Here is an 18421-nt window from a genome sequence, read left to right on the forward strand (position 1 = left end):
TACTCAAGTCTGACTATATAAAAATAACCAGTTTCCCTGAATCCCTTCACTAAATATTACCCTTCTCACACTCAACAGCTCATCAGGTCCCAAAAACTATTCATCTCCATTCAGTCCTATCTAACATGCTCACACCTGCTGGCTGGAAGTCCAAGCCCCTTGCCCACACAACCTCCTTTACCCCTTCCCTCCAACCTTTTCGAGGATGACCCCTACCCCGCCTTCCTCTCCCTTCAGATTCATACGTTGTCCATGTCATTCTACTTTGATCCATTCTCTCTAAATGACCAAACCACCTCAACAACCCCTCTTCAGCTCTCTGACAAATACTTTTATTAACTGCACACTTTCTCCTAATTTCCACACACTGAATCTTCTGCATAATATTTACACCACACATTGCCCTTAGACAGGGCATCTCCACTGCCTCCAACTGTCTCCTCGCTGCAGCATTTACAACGCAAGCTTCACATCCATGTAAGAGTGTTGGTACCACTGTTCTTTCATACAATCTCTTCTTTGCCTCCATAGATAACATTTTTAGTCTCCACATATACCTCGATGCACCACTCACCTTTTTTCAAAAAACTTCATCAATTCTATGGTTAACCTCATCCTTCTTAAACCCATCCGCAGACACGTCAACTCCCAGATATGTAAAAACATTCACTTCTTCCATACTCCCTCTCTCCAATGTGATATCCAATTTTTCTTTATCTAAATCATTTGATACCCTCATCACCTTACTCTTATCTATGTTCACTTTTAACTTTCTGCCTTTACATACCCTCCCAAATTCGCCCACTAACCTTTGCAACATTTCTTTAGAATCTCCAGTAAGCACAGTATCATCAGCAAAAAGTAACTGTGTCAGCTCCCATTTTGTATTTGATTCCCCATAATTTAATCCCACCCCACTCCCCAACATCCTGACATTTACTACTTTTACAACCCCATCTCTAAATATGTATATTAAACAACCATGGTGACATTACATATCAATGTCTAAGATCTACTTTTACTGGGAAGTAATCTCCCTCTCTTCTACACACCGTAACCTGAGCCTCACTATCCTCATAAAAACTCTACAGTATTTAGTAACTTATTACCTATTCCATATACGTACTTGCAACATCTGCCACATTGCTCCCCTATCCACTCTATCATATGCCTTTTCTAAATCCATAAATGCAGTGAAAACTTCCCTACCTTAATGTAAACACTTGATCTACACATCCCCTACCCACTCTAAAGCTTCCTTGCTCATCTGCAATCCTACTGTTTTTTAATAAGTCAACCGTCTCCCACCGAGGCAGGGTGACCCAAAAAGAAAGAAAATCCCCAACTCAACACTTTCACCTCACTCACACATAATCACTGTTTTTGCAGAGGTGCTCAGAACACAACAGTTTAGAAGCGTATACGTAAAAAGATACACAACATATCCCTCCAAACTGCTAATATCCCGAACCTCTCCTTTAGAGTGCAGGCATTGTACTTCCCATTTCCAGGATTCAAGTTCGGCTAATAAAAAATAACCGGTTTCCCTGAATCCCTTCACTAAATATTACCCTGCTCACACTCCAACAGATCGTCAGGTCCCAAATACCATTCGTCTCCATTCACTCCTATCGAACACGCCATTGCAGAAGAATTCGATCCACCCAAAGATGATAGCCATTCTGCATATGTAAATCTTACCCTCGCAGAGTTGGGTTTAAATGTACATAGTCTGTATAATTAGATGTTCAAGATGAATGAAGTTGTCCACTGTGTGTTTGTTATTAGCTGATCAGTTTTTTTCAGAATATTTGTTTTTTTTTTGTGTTCACGTTCCCTCTGAATTCTGAGATTAGCAGTAATGATCTGTGTGTGCCAGATCTGCCTTTGCTGTTAATTTACTTTCACCTTTGTAAATATATATTTATTCTTCCTCAGAATCCGTAGAGTGCATGAATACAGATCGATCGATCAATTCCATCCTTTATTATACCATGATTTGTTCTTATAATTCGTAATGCAATTACGTTAACATCCATTACGATACCATCCGTTAGTTCTAAGTTACATATGTCTTTGCCTTTGTATAGAATCAGCCCAGACCCGCCTGCCTGTTCAGCCTATAGCATAGTATTGTACAGTGGACCCCCGGTTAACGATATTTTTTCACTCCAGAAGTATGTTCAGGTGCCAGTACTGACCGAATTTGTTCCCATAAGGAATATTGTGAAGTAGATTAGTCCATTTCAGACCCCCAAACATACACGTACAAACGCACTTACATAAATACACTTACATAATTGGTCGCATTCGGAGGTGATCGCTATGCGGGGGTCCACTGTATGTTGAGATGACATACATAACATGACCGAGCTGTCAGCATAGTTGCTGATTCCCTGTATATGTATATGTTATCTGAGTGTCATAGTACCATCCATATGTTTTATATACATGACCCCTTGCTAGGCTAAGTGACTAGCTTGTGTGATGTCACGTGATGCCGATGTGAGCGCTGCGCTCCCGGCCCTCGTCCTCAGTTCCCGGTAGACCTACCAAGCAGCAGGGCAGGCAGGTTGGGCTCCCCCATTTCACACTCTGCCAATGTAAGTGTTACCATCCAACAAGTGTGTTTAACTCCAACCATCACATCTCCACAAACCCTCCCAACACTTGCACTAGTCCACCTTTCTGCCAATAGTTGCTTATATCTCACCCTAACTTAATCCTCCCTTAGTTTATACACTTTCACCTCTCTCTTACTTGTTGTTGCCATTTTCCTCTTGTCCCATCTACCTCTTACTCTAACTGTAGCTACAACTAAATAATGATCTGATGTATCAGTTGCCCCTCTATAAACATGTACATCCTGAAGTCTACCCATCAATCTTGTATCCACCAATACATAATATATATCATACCTTGTATACTTATTTATGCTCTATGTGTAGAAAGAGGTTTGGTAATAATTACTTATTACCAAACCCCTTTCTAGACATAACTCGATTAAAGGCTCCCCATTTTCATTTACCCCTGGCACCCCAAATTTACCTACTACTCCCTCCACAATGTTTTTACCCACTTTAGCATTGAAATCCCCAACCACAAGTACTCTCACACTTGGTTCAAAACTCCCCATGCACTCACTCAACATTTCCCAAAAATCTCTCTCCTTTACAGTTCTCTCTTCTCCAGGTGCATAAATGCTTATTATAACCCACTTTTCACATCCAACCCTTATTTTACTCCACATAATCCTTGAATTCATACATTTATATTCCCTCTTTTCCTGCCATAGCTTATCCTTCAACATTATTGCTACTCCTTCTTTAGCTCTAACTCTATCTGAAACCCCTGACCTAATCCCATTTATTTCTCCCCACTGAAACTTTTCCACCACCTTCAGCTTTGTTTCACTTAAAGCCAGGACATCCAGCTTCTTCTCATTTGCACGACATCCATGCACATTCCATCATCCTGCTTAGACGGTTTTCTTTTTTCTTTTTAGTAGGCTATACAGGAAGAAGGGTTACTAGCCCATTGTTCCTGTCATTTTAGTTGACTTTTACAACACGCATGGCTTACGGAGGAAAGATTCTTATTCCATTTCCCCATGGATATAAAAGGAAAAGCAATAAGAACAAGAACTATTAAGATAAAATCAAAGAAAGCTCAAGCGAGTGTGTATACATAAACATGTACATGCATGTGTAGTGTGACCTAAGTGTAAGTAGAAGTAGCAAGATGTACGTGAAATCTTGCATATACAGTGGTCCCTCGTTTTTCGTAGTTAATCCGTTCCTGGAGTTGCTACTATTAACGAAATCTACGATTTGCGAATAAATTTTCCCCATAAGAAATAATGTAAATACAATTAATCCATTCTTGACACCCAGAAGTATTAAAACAAAAAAATTTTTTACATGAAATATACATGTAGTACATAAACAATACAATGGGAAATGATGAATGATACATTAACAGCATAACACTAACCTTTATTGGAGATTCTTCTTAGTGTATGGGAGACTGGAGGAGGAGAGAGATTGGATTGTTTATAGTTTGGAAGGGGAATCCCCTTCCATCAACACCTCAGGTACCAATTGCTTTTCTGGGGTTGCTTCTCTTCTCTGTTTCTTAATGCCACTAGGACCACCTTGAGAGTCACTGGAGTCCTGTCTCGCAAAATAACTGTGGAGAGAGAGCTCTGTTTCTGGCGTCTCTTTAACACTTCCCTAAAATGGCCGAAGACTTTGTCACTGTACATGTTGCCAACATAGCTTGCAACAACCTTGTCAGGGTGATGTTTCTCCATATTGTTCAATGATGTTTTTCGTAAATTCAATCGTATTTCTCACCTTCTTTACCACAGGCTTGGCACTAGGAGCTTTCTTTGGAGCCATGGTAGCTTATTTAGTACTTGCAAGCACTAAAATAAATGGAATATTATGAAATATTTCGCTGGAGCACATGAGGGGACCTTTGCTCACTGGTAAACAATGCCAGACTGGCTGCCGCCCCGGCTCACGCCGTGGGTACGCGTCCTGGATGAACTACTACTCGCGAGTCAACCTTTTGAAAAGCGAGCCCATGTTTATACGAAAATACCCTATGATTTCTGAAATCTATGATTGCCGAGAACTACGAAAAGCAAGGGACCACTGAACATACTGGATATACATACTCTTCCTAAGTACAAGAGAATGTTATTAATTTAATTTTGCTATTTAATGCTCTTGTATTATTGTTACTATACTGTGATGTTTGGGTCAGATCAGCATTCAAGGTCTATTCAGCCTCTGAGGTGGAATAGGCCAGTATCAGCACCCTACCTTTCCTCTGAGAAAACTTCCCCTCAGTCTACCTGTTATTGCTCTTGAAACATTGCATAACTCCTGATGATGCATGGGAATGTGTGAAAGATCTTGGGTCCTGAGAGAGGTAGCAGAGGTGCTCTGTGTACCAGTAACAACAATCTTCAACACATCTGTCAAAACAGGGCAACTACCTGAGGTATGGAAGACAGCAAATGTAGTCCCAATTTTTAAAAAAGGGGACAGACACACAACATTAAACTAGAGACCAGTATCATCAACTTGTATGCAAAGTCATGAAGAAGATTATCAAAAGAGTGGTGGACCACCTAGAAAGGATTGAGCTTATAAATGACAAGCCAGCACAGATTCAGAGATGGGAAATCCTGTGTCACAAACCTGGAGTTTTATGACAAGGTGACAGCAGTAAGACAAGAGAGAGAGAGAGAGAGAGAGGGGTGGGTAGATTGCATTTTCTTGGACTGTAAGAAGGCTTTTGACACAGTCACACACAAGAGACTAGTGCAAAAGCTGGAGAACGAAGCACGTAAAACAGGGAAGGCACTGCAGTGAATCAGAGATTACATGACGGGAAGGCAGCAGTGAGTCATGGTACGTGATGAGGTGTCAGAGTGGGCACCTGTGATGAGCTGGGTTCCACAGAGGTTAGTCCTAAGGCGGCCAGTGCTGTTCCTGGTATACAGTGGACCCCCGCATAACGATCACCTCCGAATGCGACCATTTATGTAAGTGTATTTATGTAAGTGCGTTTGTACGTGTATGTTTGGGGGTCTGAAATGGACTAATCTACTTCACAATATTCCTTATGGGAACAAATTCGGTCAGTACTGGCACCTGAACATACTTCTGGAGTGAAAAAATATCGTTAACCGGGGGTCCACTGTATATGAATAACATGATGGAAAGAATAGAAGTGTCCCTGTTTGCAGATGATGTGAAGTTAATGAGGAGGATAAGGCTGGACTACAGAGGGATCTGGACAGGCTGCACTCCTGGTCCAACAACTGGCTTCTAGAGTTCAGTCACACCAAGTGTGTAGGCATGAAGATCGGGAAAGGGCAAAGAAGACCGCAGACAGAGTACAGTCTAGGGGGCCAAAGACTACAAACCACACTCGAAGAAAAAGGATCTTGGATTGTGTATAATATCGAACACATTTCCTGAGGTGCGCATCAAACAAATAACTGCTGCAGCGTATGAGGAACTAACGAACCTAAGAATAGCATTCCGACATCTCAGTAAGGAGTCGTTCCAGATCCTGTACACCATGTATGTCAGGCCCATATTGGAGTATGCAGCTCCAGTTTGGAACCCTTACCTGGCCAAGCATGCCAGGAAACTAGAGAAAGTGCAATGAGACTAGTCCTGGAGCTAAGGGGCATGCCCTACAAGGAGATGTCCCTCCTGTCCTCCAGTGTCATCAGGTCAAGAAGGACATGATAATGACATAAAATACTGAGAGGAATCGACAAGGTGGACAGAGACAGGGTGTTCCAGAGATGGGACACAGCAACAAGGGGTCACAATTGGAAGTAGAAGACTCAAATGAGTCACAGGTGTGTTAGGAAGTATTTCTTCAGCCATAGAGTTGTCAGGAAGTGGAATAGTCTGGAAAGTGAGGTAGTGGAGGCAGATACCATGCATAGTGTTACGAGGTATGATAATGCTCATGGAGTGGGGGGAGAGTGGACTTAGTGGCAACTAGTGAAGAGGCAGGGCCAGGAGCTGTGACTTGACCCCTGCAACCACAGGTGATTACATGCACATTCATATACGTATATATTAACATGCTGGTCGTCTCCTACCTAGGCAGGGTGACTTGAAAATAAAAAACTTTCACCACCATTCACATTATCACTGTCTTGCTACAGACATGCAGATACAAGAATTTAGATGTCCCTTGAAATAGCAAATATCCTAAACCCCTCCTTTAAAATGCAAACACTGTACTTCCCACCTCCAGGACTCTGTCTGGCTAACAGGTTTCCCTGAATCCCTTCACAAAATATTACTTTGCTCACACTCCAACAGCTCGTCAAGTCCCATAAACCATTTGTCTCCACTCCTGTCTAACAGACTTACATGTGCCTGCTGTATGTCCCAACCCATTACACACAAAACCTGCTTTACCCCCTCCCTTCATCCTTCCCTAGGTCAATAAAATTGTTTCATTAACAATTTACCATCATGATGTATTCTGAATGTAATTTCTGTATTTATTCTGCTTTCCATAATGATTTTTACTCCTTATCAGAGTAAATTACTGTATATATTTTTCTTTGATACAGTGGACCCCTGGATTACGTAATTAATCTGTTCCAGAGAGTGACTTATCCCAAATCTGACTTATTCCGAATTAATTTTCCCCATAAGAAATAATGGAAATCCAACTAATCCCTTTCAGACACCCAAAAGTAATAAAAAAAATGTTTTCTACATGAAATATATATTTACCTACACAGAAAACAGTGATACATGAGGAATAAAACAATAACATCACACTTAGCTTTATAGAAGACATGGTGATGTATTCAAATTCAAATTTATTTATTTCTTTGCAAGTAATACATTGTATTTATGTATTTACAATAATGGGTTGCAGTGCAAAGAGAGCCTCTGTTATGCTTGCGCATTATGGGCCAACTTAACATTAAAGAAATTTATCATAGTTGTACAATAGTTCTGTTATTTATAAATGAATCTAACTTATATAAACCAAAGAATATACGTATTCATATTTTCAAAAATACATTTTTTGAAACATGATTCAATTATATTCGTGTCGACAGTGGATAATAGATTCAAAAGTAATTATTGTAATTATGTTATGGGAATGTAACATTGTGATTTGCTAAAAGTAGTTTACAGTGTGAGAACGCTACTATTTGGTGTAGGGCAATACTGTTTTTGGGTAGGTATTTATACCACTATGTAGTACAGTATTAGTCAGTGTATGAACTTGGTCGTCTAGTCTTGAAGTTTTAACCCTTTGACTGTTTCCGACGTATAAATACGTCTTACGAGCCAATGTTTCTGACGTATTTATACGCATAAATTCTAGCAGCTTCAAATCAAGCAGGAGAAAGCTGGTAGGCCCACATGTGAGAGAATGGGTCTCCATGGTCAGTGTGCACCATATAAAAAAAATCGGGGAGCCAGTGGTGCATTGTGGGAATGCCATTTCAGTTGTCATTTTTCAGCATGTCTAGCGGTAAGAAATATGTGATTCCCCAGCAAATCTGGGACTCTTCTCTTCCCAAGTGATGCTCTAACACAGATGGAAGTGTCAGTGAAGATCAATTTCATGATTTGGAGGAGTTTGAGACCAAAAGCAATGGAGGAGGAGGAGGGGGAGGAGGGGAGGAAGAGGAGGAGGAGGAGGAGGAGGAGGATGAGGAGGGAAGGAAGAGGAAGAGGAGGAGGAGGAGGAGGAGGAGGAGGAGGAGGAGGAGAAGAGGAGGAGGAGGAGGAGGAGGAGAAGAGGAGGAGGAGGAGGAGGAGGAGGAAGAAGAAGATGTAATAATATTGTTCCCTTGAAGCAAGAAAAAAAAAAGTCCACCCCATGACAGTGACAAGATAAGGGGAGATAACATCTGATAAGAGCTGACTTTGATGAGCGTAAAGGAGGGTAATATTACATGACCATCGCCCTCCCTTTGTTTTTGCTGGTACACAAACATTTCTGTCTGTCTATTTGTCTGTCTGTCAAGCTCCCTGTCTGTCCATCTAGCTCTGTCTCAGAGAGAGCCACAAGACTGTGTCATCACGTTTACTCACATCTTCAAGCAGAGTATAGCACTTTGTCTGGATTTCTTGGGTTATCCTAGGTAATTTACACTATGTATACTTGTATTTATGTGTACCTGTGAGACAGAGATAGGCAGACAGATAGAAAGAGAGACAGATTGAAAGATATAGAATGAGGGAGAAAGATAATTAGATAGAATGGAGGAGGGGAAGCAGCATCCGACCCCATTGTTTTGACAGGCAGTAGGGGTAGTGACTAATGAGACAATATGTCACTTTGACAGCTGCCGACTTCTGACTCAAAACAATTATAAGCCACACACTCGCACACAAGACAAGGAGGAGGAGAAGGAGGAGAAGGAGGAGGAGAAGGAGGAGGAGGAGAAGGAGGAGAAGGAGGAGAAGGAGAAGAAGGAGAAGGAGAAGGAAGAGGAGGAGAAGGAGAAGGAGAAGGAGAAGGAGAAGGAGAAGGAGGAGGAGAAGAAGGAGGAGGAGAAGGAGGAGGAGGAGAAGGAGGAGGAGAAGGAGAAGGAGGAGAAGGAGGAGAAGGAGGAGGAGGAGGAGGAGGAGGAGAAGGAGAAGGAGAAGGAGGAGAAGGAGGATGAGAAGGAGGAGGAGGAGGAGGAGGAGGATGATTGTTTGTTTGTTTTTGTAAACAAGTTTTGTAAACAATATATTGATAATTATGTTTGTGTGCTTATTGTGTTGTATACAATGAGTGTATATATGTACATTGCACCTTACTTTGGTCTCATAGGCCACTTAAGTTATGTGAAAAAATAAAATAGTGAAAAAAACAAAAAACCTTCAATTACAAGTAAACTAAAGTTTACCGGGTGAGCGGCAGTCGCCGCTGTTGCCATACGCGGCTCATTTTCTGCAAACTTCACGGCTCTATATCTCGGTAAGTACCGATGGCAAAAATTTTTTTTTTGGACTAAAACACTCAGAAAAATAATCTTAACATTTTCATAAGAAAAAATAATTTTTGTTTTTTTTTGAATATTTGGCGACATAGAATGACAGTTTCAGAGAGGGGCCTGAAACAGTCAAAGGGTTAAGATTTAGGTGATTTATTGGTAAAGTTAAATACTGAGTACGTATTGAGTATTTAGTCTAGGGTGAGTAAGTGGCTTTTGAGAAGAGTCTTAAATTGATTTTCAGACCGGGTTTCTTTAGTATTTTCTGGTAATGAATTCCAAATTTTGGGGCCCTTTATGTGCATAGATTTTACAGTGTGATATGGACACAGGGTACACCAAAAAGAGATCTTGTATTGTGTTATGGTCGTGTGTCCTGTTAAGGTTGGTGAGGAGAAGTTTGAGTGGGGGGTTTGTTTGTGTGCATTGTTATATGTATGTAGTAGGCACATGAATAAGTATGGATGTTCTTCATGGTGAGCAGATTTAGACTTTTGAATATTGGTGGAGTATGCTCTCGGGAGTGGGAATTTGTTAGCATTCTGACTGCAGCCTTTTGCTGTGTTATTAGTGGTCTTAGGTGAATTGATATTGTTGATGCCCATGCACAGATTCCATATGCAAGATAAGGGTAGATGAGTGAATGATACAGTGCAAGGAGGGCAGATTGTGGAACATAGCACCGTATCTTTGACAGGCTATAACGCCAGCCAATGATAAAGTGTAGCATTAACAGTGTAGCAAGTAAGTTAAGTGATTAATCGATAGAAAAAGGACAGCATGAAACTGACGCCTCCAGTGTTGTTGGAGGTATATAGGGCTACTGCCTAACACCACCACCTCTGCTGCCGCCATCACCACCGCTATGTAAGGCTTATTTTTCAGTGGCCCTTATACACCCAACAACAAACACAGCAACACTCTTCACATATGTAATGCTATATTTTATTCATTCTAGAGTATATATCATGTTCCTATGTTATTAATATTGTTTCTTTCTTCTTTCAACACACTGGCTGTATCCCACCGAAGCGGGGTGGCCCAAAAGGAAAAACGAAAGTTCTCCTTTTACATTTAGTAATATATACAGGAGAAGGGATTACTAGCCCCTTGCTCCCAGCATTTTAGTTGCCTCTCACAACACGCATGGCTTACAGAGGAAGAATTCTGCTCCACTTCCTCATGGAGATAAAAGGAAATAAACAAGAACAAGAACTAGAAAGAAAATAGCAGAAAACCCAAAGGAGTGTGTATATATATGCTTGTACACGCATGTGCAGTGTGACCCAAGTGTAAGTAGAAGTAGCAAGACGTACCTGTAATCTTGCGTATTTATGAGACAGACTAAAGACACCAGCAATGCTACCATCATGTAAAACAATTACAGGCTTTCGTTTTATACTCACTTGGCAGGACGGTAGTACCTCCCTGGGCGGTTGCTGTCTACCAACCTACTACCCAGGATTAATATTGTTTATTATGTCATATTAGATGAATTGTGCTAGATAAATAAGCTGTAGAGTTGATATTAGTGTCATATTGAAGGACTATCTTGTCCCTACTTCAAACACTCCCCTGCCTCAGTCACAATTCCTAACATATGCCAGAAACAGACCTCTCTGGAACACTTTTTTGAGTAACAGGTGTCCAGTGACTCTCAAGCTGGTCCTAGTGGCATTAAAAAACAAAGAAGGGAAGTAACCCTGGAAAAGGACTTGGTACCTGAAGTCTTTATAGAAGGGGATTCCCTTTCCAAACAGTAATTTCTCCATCCTCTCCCCTCCTCCTGTCTTCAATAAAGGTAAGCGTCATGTTATTATTGTTTCATTCTTCATGTCTCATTGTTTTCTGTGTAGGTAAATTTCATGCAAAAAAAAAAAAAAAAAATTTTTAATGCTTTTGGGTGTCTGGAACAGATTAATTGGATTTACATTATTTCTTATGAGGAAAGTAAATTTGGAAATCGTCAAATTCAGCTTTAGTCTCGTACTCTGGAACGAATTAATTACGATAACCGAGGGTCCACTGTATTTGGGAAGTCTGATATGCTTTGTTCTTTGTCATAAATACAGTGAACCTCGCTTTTTGTTTGCCCTGCTTTTGTCGAATTCGGTTTTCAGTGACTGTTTTTGTCAAAATTTTGTCCGATTTTGTTCATCACCTTGGTTTTCGTCGGTCTGCCGTACTGAGCGTGTTCACCTGCCTGCGCCCACACAAAGCATCCCATGCTTTCTAAGTCAGTCTGGCTTTGTTTCTCGTCGAGTGAACATTACACTGCGCATGCATCCTAAACATTTTGCAATAATCCATTGTTTTTTGTGCGTGTTTATTGAGCGAGACTGCTAAATATGCCACCATGGGGCCAAAGGAAATTACGAGTGCCAGCCCTTTGATAAAGAAGACTAGAAACAATAAAATTCAAGAAAGAACTCATAGCACAGTATGGGGTTGAATGTGAGTGCCAGGATGTGGAAGAGTTGGTGGACGACCACAGGGAAGAGCTAACCACTGAAGAGCTGCATCACCTTCAACTGGAACAGCAACAGATTGCAGCTGAGGAAATTACTTCAGAGGAGGAAAACGAGAGAGGGGAGAATGTACCTTCTTCAGTGATTAAGGAAGTGTGCAAATTGGAGCGAGTTGCAAAGTTTTTGTGGAGAAATATCGCCCTAACAAAGCTATTGCAAGCCCTGTCGGCATCATGTTCAATGACAATGCCTTGTCCCATTTTAGGTAAATCTTAGAGATGCCAGAAACAGACCTCTCTGGACAGATTTTTTGTGCGACGGGTTCGGTGCCAGTTAAAGACAAAGGAGGAGTAACCCCAGTTAGGGACTTGATACCTGAAGTCCTTATGGAGGGGGATTCCACTTCCAACCAATAACCTCTCCTCCTCTCTCTTCCCTCCTCGCATCTTCCATACGCCAACAAGAGTCTTCAGTAAAGGTAAAAGTGATATTAAATGTTCATTTATCCATTTCATTAGTCCTTTATATTTATTTCTCATTGTTTTCTGTATGAAAAACTATAGTTATTCTCTATAAATTGTATTCTTTGTTAATACTTTTGGGTGTCTGGAACAGATTAATTGGATTTACGTTATTTATTTTATGGGAAATATTGCATCAGTTTTTGTCAAATTTGGTTTTCGTCAGACTTTCTGGAACGAATTAATGATGAAAACCGAGGTTCCACTGTAATACAAATTTTGAGTGCAAACAGACAAAACATAAGCATGAGTAATTATGGTAGTCTCTTGTGAAAGACCAGCATACAAGGAACAATTTTTTTTTTTCCAGGCAGAGGATGAAGATCGACCGTGTGTGTGTCCGACCATTGCTTATCATACACTACCTGGTGTAAGCATACAAGTTATTATTTTCTGAAATATTTTGTCTAAAATATATGTTTTAAATATTTACCTAACGAATATTTTTGTATAACTGAATGGTGTATGCATCATTTTCTCCAGGCATGTTTTGTTTGAAATGTACAATAGTGTACAGTGACTGTTCTTGCAGTCATGATCATTTACTAATACATATTTAAAGCTAATGCAGTTTCATACAACTTCAGCAAAATTTACTGTATTTGTTTGAAGTTATGTTATTGCATTGTTTAGCGGTTGTGCCTAAAATATATGCATGTTGGTAAGACATTGTAGTGAAACCTTGATCACCACACTTCATTCAGGATTGAGCTTTATCAAGTAATAAAGGCTTCGCTCCAAGCATAGTGTTTTTCTCACTACTTGTCAGCAACTGTTATTGTTGTAGAGGAAAGTAAATAGAAAATTGTAAAGATATGCCAAAGGCTGTAGTCTTGTGGGTGCCTTTCTTGTTCAAATATCGAGGTACCACTGTATCTACAGTGGTACTTCGATATTCGAACTTGATCCGTTTCAGGAGGTTCAAATAGTGAGTTCTACGAATATTGAATGAATTTTTCCCAGAATAAATAATGATTATTTCCCAGTAAAAGTAGGCCTTAGACAAGGATGTGTGATGTCATCATGGTTGCTCAATATATGTATAGATGGGGTTGTAAGAGAAGTGAATGCTTGGGTGTTGGCAAGAGGTGTGGGGTTAAAAGATAAAGAATCTGACATAAAGTGGGAGTTGTCACAGTTGCTCTTTGCTGATGACACTGTTCTTTTGGTAGAGTCTGAAGGGAAGTTGCAGAGGTTGGTGGATGAGTTTGGTAGGGTATGTAAAAGAAGAAAATTAAAAGTGAATATAGGAAAGAGTAAGGTGATGAGGATAAAAAAATTAGGTAACAAAAGATTGGATATCAGATTGGAGGGAGGGAGTATGGAGGAGGTGAATGTATTCAGATACAGTAGGGCCCCACTTATTTGACAGGTTAGGTTCCAGGCTACCGCCGTAAAGCGGAAATCGCCATAATGTGGAACACCCTTTTTTTCCACTTATAAATGCATACAAATACTAGATAAGTTTACACTAACATCTATTAGTTAGCAATAGAACTAGGCATTAAAAACAATAAAAAAGTAAAATACACATATAGTACACTCATTACTTACCTTAAAATTTTTGTAGTCTTAATCTAGGGTGAGACAAGTAGTATTTATTGTAAGAAATCAAGTGTGGTATGTATTGTAGCCAGCCAGGCTACCATACCAGGCCAACCCACCTGTGGAAAATTGCATTTATCTGAATGTATCCTTATGTACATAACAGTAAATGAACAAAGATAATTATTATTTATCAGTTAGACAAGTAGGAATTTGGGACACCTAGGTCGCAAAAAATGTCCCCCTTCGATACCTACCACTGTCATATCCACAAGTTGCTCTGGACCCATTAATTACAAATAAAATATGCATCACCACGAATGTTGGTAAATATATAAATTTGTGGACTGTATATTAAAAATAATAAATGATTATATATATATACATGTACATAACAGAAAGAGAATATCTTAATATCACTCACCAATTTGACTGGAGATTAAGGTGTATCATACTCAGAAAACCTCACTAACTAAATTTATGAAAACACTGGCCAGAATTATAACACAAATCTAAATAGCTTATCTGAGGTTCCTGGAGCTGTCTTGTTCAGTCGCCTGATATCTCAAGTTATGCAGGAATGCACATCCAACAATTTCGCCTCCTATTTGAGAGGTGTCAACCCAATTTTACCTCTAGAGCACGAAAATTCTTCACATTATTAACAAATGTCTGTTACTCTCAATTCAAAACAAACAACAATGGCCAGTGTCGTCTGCGCAGGCGCAGGTTCCCATTTTCCATAACATAATTTATTAAATACAATATAGGCCATCTATTTACCTATAAATTACCGTATTTCTGGAAAATACATACAGTATTTTCCACACCACCAACACACAATATTCTTTGACATTTAAGCAACCCAGAGCGATAAAATGCATATACAGCTCACTCATTACTTGCCTTAAAATATTTGTAGTCTTAATCTAGGGTGAGATGAGTAGTATTTATTGTAAGAAATCAAGTGCGGTATGTATGGTAGCCAGCCAGGCCACCCCACCCACACATAATATTCTATGATATTGAAGCATCCCAGAGCTATAAAATGCATATACAGTTAACTCATTACTTATCTTAAAATATTTGTAGTCTTAATGTAGGGTCAGGTGAGTAAACGAGATAAAACAAATAAATGAGAGAGAGAGAGAGAGAGAATGAGTACATGAGAGAGGACAGGCGCAGATTTATGTAAACAAACTAGGCAAACGCCAGTTTTGTAAACAAGCCAGGCATACACATCTGGTTTGTGTATAAGTTACATTGTGTACAAGTTGTCTCTTCATTGATACGGTAGAATAAATAAAGAGGAACACTCTCGTTCTCATATAACACCATTTTTAGAAGAAATGACGCTCTGAGTGAAGGCATTGGAAAAAAGTCACTCTGACTTTTTTGGGTTATCCATGGTACTTTACACATATGCTGCTATGTATGATAATCTATGATACTGTATTTGTGTATACCTGAATAAATCTACTTACTTACATACAAGAGGAATAATTTTCTAGTTATCCCCAGTAACACATTTTCTCTTATGTTGGACTAGAGAAAATGTTATTCTTGCCATCACTTGTGCAAGTTATCTGGCTACCACATCTTATAATTATTTTTTTTTTTTTTTTTTTTTTTCAACAAGTCGGCCATCTCCCACCGAGGCACGGTGACCCAAAAAAGAAAGAAAAATCCCCAAAAAGAAAATACTTTCATCATCATTTAACACTTTCACCACACTCGCACATTATCACTGCTTTTGCAGAGGTGCTCAGAATACAACAGCTTAGAAGCATATACGTATAAAGATACACAACATATCCCTCCAAACTGCCAATATCCCAAACCCCTCCTTTAAAGTGCAGGCATTGTACTTCCCATTTCCAGGACTCAAGTCCGACTATATGAACATAACAGGTTTCCCTGAATCCCTTCACTAAATATTACCCTGCTCACACTCCAACAGATCGTCAGGTCCCAAGTATCATTCGCCTCCATTCACTCCTATCTAACACGCTCATGCACGCTTGCTGGAAGTCCAAGCCCCTAGCCCACAAAACCTCCTTTACTCCCTCTTTCCAACCCTTTCGAGGACGACCCCTACCCCTCCTTCCTTCCCCTATAGATTTATATGCTTTTCATGTCATTTTACTTTGATCCATTCTCTCTAAGTGACCAAACCACCTCAACAACCCCTCTTCTGCCCTCTGACTAATGCTTTTATTAACTCCACACCTTCTCCTAATTTCCACACTCCGAATTTTCTGCATAATATTTACACCACACATTGCCCTTAGACAGGACATCTCCACTGCCTCCAACCGTCTCCTTGCTGCTGCATTTAACACCCAAGCTTCACATCCATATAAGAGTGTTGGTATTACTATACTTTCATACATTCCCTTCTTTGCCTCCATAGATAACGTTTTTTGACTCCACATATACCTCAACGCACCACTCACCTTTTTTCCCTCATCAATTCTATGATTAACCTCATCCTTCATAAATGCATCCGCCGACACGTCAACTCCCAAGTATCTGAAAACATTCACTTCTTCCATACTCCTCCTCCACAATTTGATATCCATTTTTTCTTTATCTAAATCATTTGATACCCTCATCACCTTACTCTTTTCTATGTTCACTTTCAACTTTCTACCTTTACACACATTCTCAAACTCATCCACTAACCTTTGCAATTTTTCTTTCGAACCTCCCATAAGCACAGTATCATCAGCAAAAAGTAACTGTGTCAATTCCCATTTTGAATTTGATTCCCCATAATTTAATCCCACCCCTCTCCCAAACACCCTAGCATTTACTTCTTTTACAACCCCATCTATAAATATATTAAACAACCATGGTGACATTACACATCCCTGTCTAATACCTACTTTTACCGGGAAGTATTCTCCCTCTCTTCTACACACCCTAACCTGAGCCTCACTATCCTCATAAAAGCTCTTTACAGCATTTAGTAACTTACCACCTATTCCATATACTTGCAACATCTGCCACATTGCTCCTCTATCCACTCTATCATATGCCTTTTCTAAATCCATAAATGCAATAAAAACTTCCCTACCTTTATCTAAATACTGTTCACATATATGCTTCAATGTAAACACTTGATCTACACATCCCCTACCCACTCTGAAGCCTCCCTGCTCATCTGCAATCCTACATTCTGTCTTACCTCTAATTCTTTCAATTATAACCCTTCCGTATACTTTTCCTGGTATACTCAGTAAACTTATTCCTCTATAATTTTTACAATCTCTTTTGTCCCCTTTCCCTTTATATAAAGGGACTATACATGCTCTCCGCCAATCCCTAGGTACCTTCCCCTCTTTCATACATTTATTAAACAAAAGTACCAACCACTCCAACACTATATCCCCCCCTGCTTTTAACATTTCTGTCATGATCCCATCAGTTCCAGCTGCTTTACCCCCTTTCATTCTACGTAATGCCTCACGTACCTCCACCACACTTACATTCTGCTCTTCTTCACTCCTAAAAGATGGTATACCTCCCTGGCCAGTGCATGAAATTACTGCCTCCCTTTCTTCTTTCTTTCTTTTCTCCCTTTATGTTCTTGTTTATTTCCTTTTATCTCCATGAGGAAGTGGAGCAGAATTCTTCCTCCGTAAGCCGTGCGTGTCGTAAGAGGCGACTAAAATGCCAGGAGCAAAGGGCTAGTAACCCTTTCTCCTGTATATCTTACTAGAGGTGAAAGGAGAAACTTATGTTTTTCCTTTTGGGCCACCCAGCCTCTGTGGGATGCGGCCGGTGTGTTGAAAGAAAGAAAGATATAAAATATGATTTTTTTTTTTTTTTTTAACAAGTCGGCCGTCTCCCACCGAGGCAGGGTGACCCAAAAAAGAAAGAAAATCCCAAAAAAGAAAATACTTTCATCATCATTCAACACTTTCACTTCACTCAACAGTTTAGAAGCATATACCTGTAAAGATACACAACATGTCCCTCCAAACTGCTAATATCCCGAACCCCTCCTTTAGAATGCAGGCATTGTACTTTCCATTTCCAGGACTCAAGTCCGGCTATATAAAAATAACCGCTTTCCCTGAATCCCTTCACTAAATATTACCCTGGTCACACTCCAACAGATCGTCAGTTCCCAAATACCATTCGTCTCCATTCACTCCTATCTAACAGGCTCACGCCTGCTTGCTGGAAGTCCAACACCCTTGCCCACAAAACCTCCTTTACCCCCTCCCTCCAGCCTTTTCGAGGACAACCCCTACTCCGTCTTCCTTCCCCTACAGATTTATACTCTCTCCATGTCATTCTACTTTGATTCATTCTCCCTAAATGACCAAACCACCTCAACAACCCCTCTTCAGCCCTCTGACTAATACTTTTATTAACTC

General features: G+C 40.0%; 1 protein-coding gene across 35 annotated transcripts in view; it reads left to right on the forward strand.

The window, feature by feature from the left end:
* Positions 1 to 18421, forward strand: part of LOC128690307 (osteoclast-stimulating factor 1) — an 81806-nt gene that overhangs the window by 12425 nt on the left and 50960 nt on the right. For 26 of the 35 annotated variants that reach the window (XM_053778968.2, XM_053778934.2, XM_053778943.2 and 23 more), the window contains one exon: positions 12799 to 12858. The exons of 8 other annotated variants lie outside the window; for them this stretch is intronic. Coding sequence is in view for 19 of the 27 variants with exons in the window: in XM_053778934.2 (XP_053634909.1) it covers positions 12799 to 12858 (60 nt within the window). In the remaining 8 variants the exon portion in view is untranslated. Of the gene's footprint in view, positions 1 to 2484; positions 2604 to 12798; positions 12859 to 18421 lie in introns of those variants that run through there. One more of the 35 variants, XM_070090492.1, reaches the window with a different exon arrangement.

Source organism: Cherax quadricarinatus, chromosome 32 (genome assembly GCF_038502225.1).
Source record: "Cherax quadricarinatus isolate ZL_2023a chromosome 32, ASM3850222v1, whole genome shotgun sequence".
Classification (NCBI taxonomy): domain Eukaryota; kingdom Metazoa; phylum Arthropoda; class Malacostraca; order Decapoda; family Parastacidae; genus Cherax; species Cherax quadricarinatus.